The sequence below is a fragment of the Notechis scutatus genome, chromosome 6, assembly GCF_049901735.1.
Source record: "Notechis scutatus isolate UNSWTSFEM ecotype Mainland chromosome 6, rNotScu1.2, whole genome shotgun sequence".
Lineage (NCBI taxonomy): Eukaryota > Metazoa > Chordata > Lepidosauria > Squamata > Elapidae > Notechis > Notechis scutatus.
The window spans coordinates 82,502,713-82,510,816 of NC_142014.1; the positions used below are offsets into that span (position 1 = coordinate 82,502,713).

General features: G+C 41.8%; 1 protein-coding gene across 1 annotated transcript; it reads right to left on the reverse strand.

Moving 5' to 3' along the window:
- Window positions 1–6,491: 6,491 nt before the first annotated feature.
- Window positions 6,492–7,460, reverse strand: LOC113429926 (olfactory receptor 5V1-like). Its single transcript, XM_026692423.2, has one exon. It carries the CDS (start codon window positions 7,458–7,460, stop codon window positions 6,492–6,494), a length of 969 nt encoding a protein of 322 aa, XP_026548208.2.
- Between the last annotated feature and the right edge of the window lie 644 nt (window positions 7,461–8,104).

The following is an 8,104-nucleotide window of genomic DNA, read 5'->3' on the forward strand; positions in this document are numbered from 1 at the left end:
GAGGTCCCTCAAAAGTTAGAATTCATGGGTAGCCTCTGGTTTTAAACCAGCACATGAAGAAGAAGCTTCACAAGCATGAGTCAACCGCAGGACTTCCCCAAAGCCACCTGGAATAATTAAACAACGTATGGCATGAATAAAAAAATGTCAGCAATCCTGTTCAAAAAGGCAGAATCATGAATGAAGAAGAACTCTGGGAATGAGAAGCTGAATTCCTTCCCTGGCTCTGTTCATCCAGGATCCCTTACCTGTTTTCAGGGTCCACACCAGGGAGTCATCCATACATTCACTAAGTAGAGGGGATTGGCACAAGTTAGTAAGACACACACAATGGACAAGGAGTGATACTGAGGAAATTGTCAGGGTTCCGACCAGTGGTGGTATTCATTTTTTTTTTTTTAGTTTAGTTTAGTTTAGTTTAGTTTAGTTTATTGTCATTGCACCTTGTACAACGGGATCAAACACCATCTTCAGAGCCCATCATGACTATGAAAATAAATACAAACAAACATCCTTCACACTCCACATATTGAATTGAAAACCCCAACACTACACCAACACTGCACTCTACAGTAGAATTCAACAGAGCTCCTGCCCTGGGATAGAAGCTGTTTTCCAGCCTATTTATCCTTGTTTTTATTATTATCCTGTACCATCTGCCAGATGGTAATAGTAAAAAAGAAAGGGTTTCCAAGGTGAGATGGATCTTTGAGAATGTTTTGAACTTTCTTGAGGCAGCGTGAGAATCTTGTAAACTTTCTTACAGCTCTTCCAAAGAGGGGAGACAGCAACCCAGGATCCTCTGGGCAATGACATGCACCCTCTGTAGTGCTGTCCTATCTGCCATTGTGCAATTGGCAAACCATACACAGCTACAGTCACTTTAGATACTCTCTATGGTGCAGCAGTAGAAGGTCACCAGCAGTTTTCCATGCGGTTGTTGTTTCCTGAGAAGTCCCAGGTAGTGTAATCTCTGCTTGGCCCTTTTGACCAGGGCTGCAATGTGAGCCCCACAGGTCAGGTCCTCTTTTAAGGTAACACCCAGAAACTTAAAACTGGCCACTTGAGTCCACTCAGTCTCCCTTGAGAAGCAAGGGCTGGATATCTGATCTGTTCCTTCTATATAGTCCACTATCAGCTCCTTGGTCTTATTGGTGTTGAGGACCAAGTTATTGTCTCCACACCACGAAAGCAACCGTTGGTCCACCTCATCTCGGTAGGCAGACTCCCCCCCCCCCCCCCCCCGAGATTTTACTACTGGTTCTGTGGGCGTGGCTTGGTGGGCGTGGCAGGGGAAGGAGACTGTAAAATCTCCAGTTAGAGGTAGGATTGGCCGGTTCTCTGAACTACTCAAAATTTCTGCTACTGGTTCTCCAGAACTGGTCAGAACTGGCTGAATGCCACCTCTGGTTCCGACGGATGAGCCTCGAGCCAAGTTTCATTCCTGGCTTGCTCTCGAGTTGCCAGAAATATTAATAGCTGTTAGTAGGTGAATGCAAATAGCCCCAACACAGTATGGGTGGCAACAGGACTGAAGCCCAAATCAGGAGACTAACAAGGCTGCAAACAGCTTAAACCAGTTGTAGCGCTCATTATTTTTAAAGTATTTTAAACAGCTAATCTGTCTTTTTCAATTTCATTGTACACATGTTCTGCACTGATAATAAACATTTCATTGATTGATTGATTGATTGATTGAATGTCTCCTTTCTGGTCACTGAAGGAGTGATCAAGCCATCCTGAACTCCAATCAATGGTTGGTTGACCTTTATCTAGTCTATGGTTAGTAAGAAAAGATTTTCCCCAAGAAAGAAGATCTGCCCAACCCATGAAAGTGTTTTCAGAAACAGACTTGAAAAATGCCCAAAGATATCATTGGGTATAGACCAGGGGTCTCCAAACTGGAAGGAGGGGTGAGATTTTTCTCAGCAGCAATGTGGAATTTACGCCTCTTCCTGACAGTGGCTGGTGTTGAGGTGCACCTGAAATGTTTGGCGCATGCCTTGATCCCCTCCCACTCGCCCCTCTCTTGCTGGATCTGAAGTCCCTTTGCCCCTTTGTGTTCCTCACCTGGTCAGAGGCTCCTGGATGAAGCGGGCAGGTGTGGTCTTCTCTCTTTCCTCTGTCTACTGCTTGCAAAATCCCCAAGACGCCTCCGTGTTAAAAATGCAGTAATGCAGACTGACCCTGCCCACTGCCAGGAGTTCAATCCTGACTCGGGGTTGATTCTGCCTTCCATCCTTCCAAGTCCAGTAAAATTAGGACCCTGAGGGTTGGGGGCAAGATGCCAATAACACTTCCTCATTATAAACTGCCCAGAGAGTGATGTAAAGCATGATGGGGTAGTATATTAGTCTACTGTTGTTGCTGAAAGAAGAGGCAGAGGTTTTATGGCATCTGGTGTGTCCCTGGAGATGACTTGCATCAGAAAAGAGAAAAACAAAGCATCTACATGCTTCCCATTTGGGAGTTCCTTGCTGAAAACTTTGGAACTTTAGAATAAAGGGTGGGAGCTGGAAACTTGGGCCGAGATCCACAGAAAACAGAATACCAGAGTTGGAAGGGACCTGGGGGGTCTTCTAATCCAACATCTGCTCAAGCAGGAAACCCTATAACATTCCAGACAGTTGGTTGTCCAATCTCTTCTTAAAAACCTTCAGTGATGAAGCTCCCACAACTTCTGGAGCCAGGAAGTTCCACTGGTTAGTTGTTTCTCATGGTCAGGAAATTTCACTCTTCCCCTCAAATATTGAAGGCTCCCGTCATCCCTGGTCCTTCTTTTCATTAAGCTAGAGTAGACCTACCCAATTCCAGCAACTGTTCTTTGAATGTTTTAGCCTCCAGTCCCCTAATCATCACTGTTGCTCTTCTCTGCACTCGTTCCAGAGTCTCAACTTCTTTTTCTTTTTTCTTTTTTTCTTTATTTTTTATTAATTTTTAAAAATAAACATAAACAAACAAAACATAAAACATAAAAGCATAAAACATCTTTTTTGAAAGCAGCATAATCCCGGGTTACATCTCTTCGTACAGACACAAATTCAAGTTCATGCTCATTTTTATATACCATTCCATATCTTATTACCATTCTACATTTTCTATATAGCTTCTCCCCTCTTTTAAACTTTCTTAATTTTATTTTATTTATTTCATCTCAATTCAGATCATTATACTTATATTCTTTGTCTGTCCTGTTTCAGCTGTCTATTTTCTGTTCTCATTAAACAAAATTTCTCCTGTAATCACTGATTGGAGTATAACGCCTGTATATCTTTCCCCTAAATTTATAACACTTAATATAATACATAACTTCCATTCAGATTCTGCCTAGTACATTCTAAAGCTACACACTATATTTTAAAAAGAGAATAAATATATAATATAATTAAAACAACAATCCATACCAATTCAATTCTATCATTAATATTAATATTCATTTAAATCTTAAACATTTTACACATTATTTTTGAAATAGGTATCATGCTTCTATGGGAACACTTATAAACTTCCCATAGTTACTTCCCCCCCACTTCACTTATATTTTAAAACATTGTGTAATTAAAATGTTCCCATTCCTTCCTAATTCAATTCTCTCATTTATTTCATTTCATTTATTTTGTTCACAAAAGTTTCACTGAATTACACTGAGTATTTTATCCCACTTTTTAATCATATGTTGTTTCCAATTTTCTAACATTATTTCTAATACAAATATAACACTACAATCTTATGTACCTTTGCAGAATCGCTTTGTCAGTTAAATTTTTACCCATTATCTCTGAATAAGTCCTGTTTCTTTACATCTTGCTCCACACCTTTGTAGCTTCTCTTCCCTTCCTTCCTCCCTTGCTTCTTCTCTCTGCCCTTTTTACCCCCTTGTCTCTCCACCTCAATTTCCCTCTTCTGTGTTCCCCTTTTCTGTTGCTTTCTAACATTATATCTACTTTTCACCTTATTTTTCCCTTTTTTGGTTGTTTTTTTAGGTCTTAAATTCTCCATTCTCTTTCCCCCCCTTTCCCCTTTCTTCCCCAGATAAAGTTACTTGTTCATTAAAGATGGCTTCTTCTTTGTCCCAATCTTCTTGTTGCGTAGTCTTTTCTTGTCGTTTCTCGTAGGCACAGATCGCCATTTCTAAAAATTGAAAAACAGAGCCAAAAGAGCCCTTCCCTTCTTGTTCCTCTTCTTTATATTTTTTAAATTCCATTTTCAGTTCATCCAGAAGTGATGCCATTGTAAAAAAAAAATTAAACAACCATCCAATTGTTTTTTTATCATACAAATATAATTTCCAGAAGTCCCAAAGTCACCAGGCAATCCAAATACACACAAGCTGTTTCTTTTAACACTTTCTTCTTTTTTCACTTTCTCTTCCTGGGGTTACTATTTAGTTACAAAGTTCCAGTTAAAATGTATCTTTTAGAAGTCTTATTAAGATTTAACTTTAGATTCTTTTGGATTCCAGGCAGCCTCCTCCTTCCAAATCCTGCTCTTATTCTTTTCCTCTCCCTTCCCACTTACAGCAAAAAACATATTTTTTTTAGTGTTCAGAAATCTTTATTGTCCCCTTGGCATTTAATTTTCCAGTTTAATTACCTATTGGTGCCAAAGCGGATTTTTCCGATTTCTCATTCCTCTCTCTTCGCTGTCAACGTAAGGAAGAAGAGTGAAAAAAAAAAAACTTTCCCTTTTCACTTTCATTCGCTGCTTCCAAATCTTCTTTGGGAGCGATGTATCTTTTATAAAATTTAAATTCCAGGATATCTTAGTTGTTGCTTCTTATCCCGGTCAGCCAAAACTTTCACTTCTTAACTTCCTCCTTCACTTTCTTTTCCGGATGAGTGCTTCTTTGAGGCGGCCATTTCTGACTGCCGCTCTTACCGCCTTTGGGAAAGGGAGTTTAGCCAGCTGAGGAGGAAAGATGCGGCTTTCCTCGACCCTGCTGGGATTCTCCCCCCTCTTCACCAGCTGGCTCAGAGCACTGCAGCGGCAAGCCCAGGCAGAAACCGTGCACGATTGCAGATTCCTGCCTGCTGCCGAAGCCCTGCAAACCGGAAGTCCCTCAACTTCTTTTTCCTATCATGGTGATCAAAACCTCCAGTGATGGAGCATCCACAACTTCTGGAGGGAAGTCGCTCCACTGATTAAGTCTTCCCTTTCAGTTTTCCTTCTTCCTCAGAATCGGTCACTGGGCATGAGGTCAGTTGTTCCCTCTGATAGAGGGACAAAGATGGAGACTTAGCAGCCAAAGCTTTTGGAGCTCTGAAGATGGACATCTCTGCTTTCTTGTTTGTGCCCCTGGAGTGCTGGAACTTTTGCAGTGTGTCGGGACACATGGCCAGGAAGTTTATTGAGTCATCCACATTCTGTGGCTCTTTTTTATTTTACATTATAATGATACTGTTAAGCCTAGGTTTGAAGCAGGATTGTGTACAAATGATGAAAGTGAAAACGAGGGAACTTGCTGAGAGAGCTAAATGCTTTGATCATGTTATATGTGGAAATAACATATATTTGCCTGTTACACCTAAGAAAGCATAGAATCAAAGAGACTCCATTTTTGTTTGTAATGTGATCTTTTTACAATGATGACTGGTTATATAACAAATATGTACTGTGTTGTAACGTGTTATGTTCTAAAGTAAATGTCAGGTTTTTGGCTGGGTTTGTATTTTGGCTTGAGAATTAATGTAAGAGATGCTAGGATCATTCAGACCTGAACGGAACTGGTTAACGATCCATTGTGTTCAGAAGATCATAACAGGAAGATGCCATGAGAAAAAGGGTGGTTTCCAAAGAAAGGGAAACAGGTGGTACGCTATGGGTGTGGCGTAGGGAATTACATAGTTGGAGAGATTGTAAACCCAGAAAAGGGGTAGAGACTGTATATTGAACCTGTATATGTATTTCCCATCCTTTCTGGGAAAGATATCTTCAGCGATGAGCAGAATTCCCTTTTTCAAAAGCTTAATAATAAAGCTCTTGTTTACTGTCTCCAGTTCTGTTTTGTGATTTTTCTCACAGATCAAATTAAAGACAATATCTAGGTTTATTACTAATGGGAAACTCTTATGGAGTTTTGCGTGAAGTAGAAAAAATTAACTTGTGATTTATGATTTTAAGAATGAAAGAATACCCTGTAGAAAGAAGCATGTTGTAACCTTAGAGGAAGCAGTAAACTTATAACTGTACTTATAATTCCTGTAGAGAAGATTGGAACCAAATGCTTCCTCCCTTCCCTTCCCTTCCCTTCCCATTACTTTCCTTCCCTTCCCTTCCCTTCCCTTCCCTTTCCACCAGTGATGGAGCACAAGAGGGGAGCTAGTCAAGGCACAGCAGAGCCTGGAGATGAAGAGGTAGAGACTTAGGGTTACCTAGAATCTCCCCAGAATCTCCCACCCTTCCTTCCCCTGTGTGACCCCTTCCCCTCCAACTGTTGCTATTTTACAGAAAAGAATATGCAGAGAGGGCATGAAGGAGATCCCATTTTTTCTTCATTGCTTTCCACGTGGTGCATCTTCCTTCTCCTGAATGCTGAGAAGTTTTTGTAGGGCCCCTTTGACCTCCTTGTTTCGGAGGCTGTAGATTAGGGGGTTCAGCATGGGGGTGATGATACAATACAGGGTGGAAACCAGGGTGTCCACCCCCAAGGAGTAGCCTGCACTGGGACGGTTGTAATTCAAGTTGGCCATCCCAAAGTAGACAATGACAGTAATCAAGTGGGCAGCGCAGGTGGAGAAGGTCTTTCTCCTTCCAGTGCTGGAACGGATCTTCAGAATGGTAGATAGGATGTAGACGTAGGACATGACAACAAGGAGGAAAGGGCTCAGACCCACAAAGACACTTGCTGTGTGAAGAGCCATCTCATTGACATAAGTGTTGCTACAAGCAATTTTCAAGAGTGGTGGGACATCACAGAAGATGTGATGGATCTGGTTGGCTCCACAGAAGACCAAATCGGTGGCCAGGGCAGTGTGGATGGCTGAGTCGAGAAGGCCCCAGATCCATGAAGCAGTAGCCAGAGGGACTCGCACCTCCCTACCCATGAGTTGAGAATAGTGCAAAGGTTCACAGATGGCCGCATAGCGATCATAGGCCATCACAGCCAGCATTGCGCACTCAGATCCAGCACATGTCATGAGGAAGAACATCTGGGCCATGCACTCGTTGTAGGAGATGGTGGGCTGCTGGCGCACGAGGTTCATGAGGATCTTTGGGACCGTGACCGAGGAATAGCAAATGTCTAAGCAGGACAAGTGGCTGAGGAAATAGTACATGGGACTGTGGAGATTGGAATCCAGCTGGATCAAAATGAATATCATTGAGTTGGCCACCAAGGTGATGAGGTAAATGGCCAGAAACAGCAGAAAGAAAATAGGTTGATCTCTGGGCATGCCAGAGAAACCCAGGAACAAGAATTTGGTCACCTGCACGGTCTGGTTTCTACCTTCCATGAGGTCCATCAAGCTTTGGTGGACAAGGTTGGAATGCAGCAGAATTCAGGAGTAGCTGCTCCTTTCAAATCACAGCATGAAGAAGAAGCTGCAGAAGCATGAGGGAACCACTGGACTTCCCCAAGGCTACCTGGAACAATTAAACAATGCTTTGCATGAATCAAATAATCATCAGGTAGGGGAAATGCGTCTGAAGATGTTTATGGATTTGTTTCAGTCAAGTGGAAGATTATTACAGGTGTGTTCTTCCAGTTAACTTTCCCGAAATGCCATTTTGGCATTCCCCAATTTGCACAGCTGTGCAAAGATGCAGAATGAGGATCATTGGACACAGCTGGAAACGAACAACTAAATTCCTTCCATGGGCTTTGTCCAACTAAGATCCTTCATCTGTTTTTGGGGTTTACACAAAGACGTTATCCAATTTTTTTTTAACTAAACAGGTGGCATGAGATAGTTAGCCACACAGAATTTACTAGGAGTGATACTAATGAAGTATTAACAAATAGATCAGATACTACCTTGGAGATTATTAGGAAAGGATCCTAATAGCAGTGCAAATTTCCCTGCAGCCACAAGAGGAGATTTCCGGTCCCAACATTTGGGAGAGTTTGAGCAAAGAATAAATATGTCAAGAAGTATAAACTTTTGTA

Bases quoted from the DNA above. Each gene is read 5' to 3' on its own strand.
- LOC113429926 (XM_026692423.2), bottom strand. From the start codon at position 7,460: ATGGACCTCATGGAAGGTAGAAACCAGACCGTGCAGGTGACCAAATTC.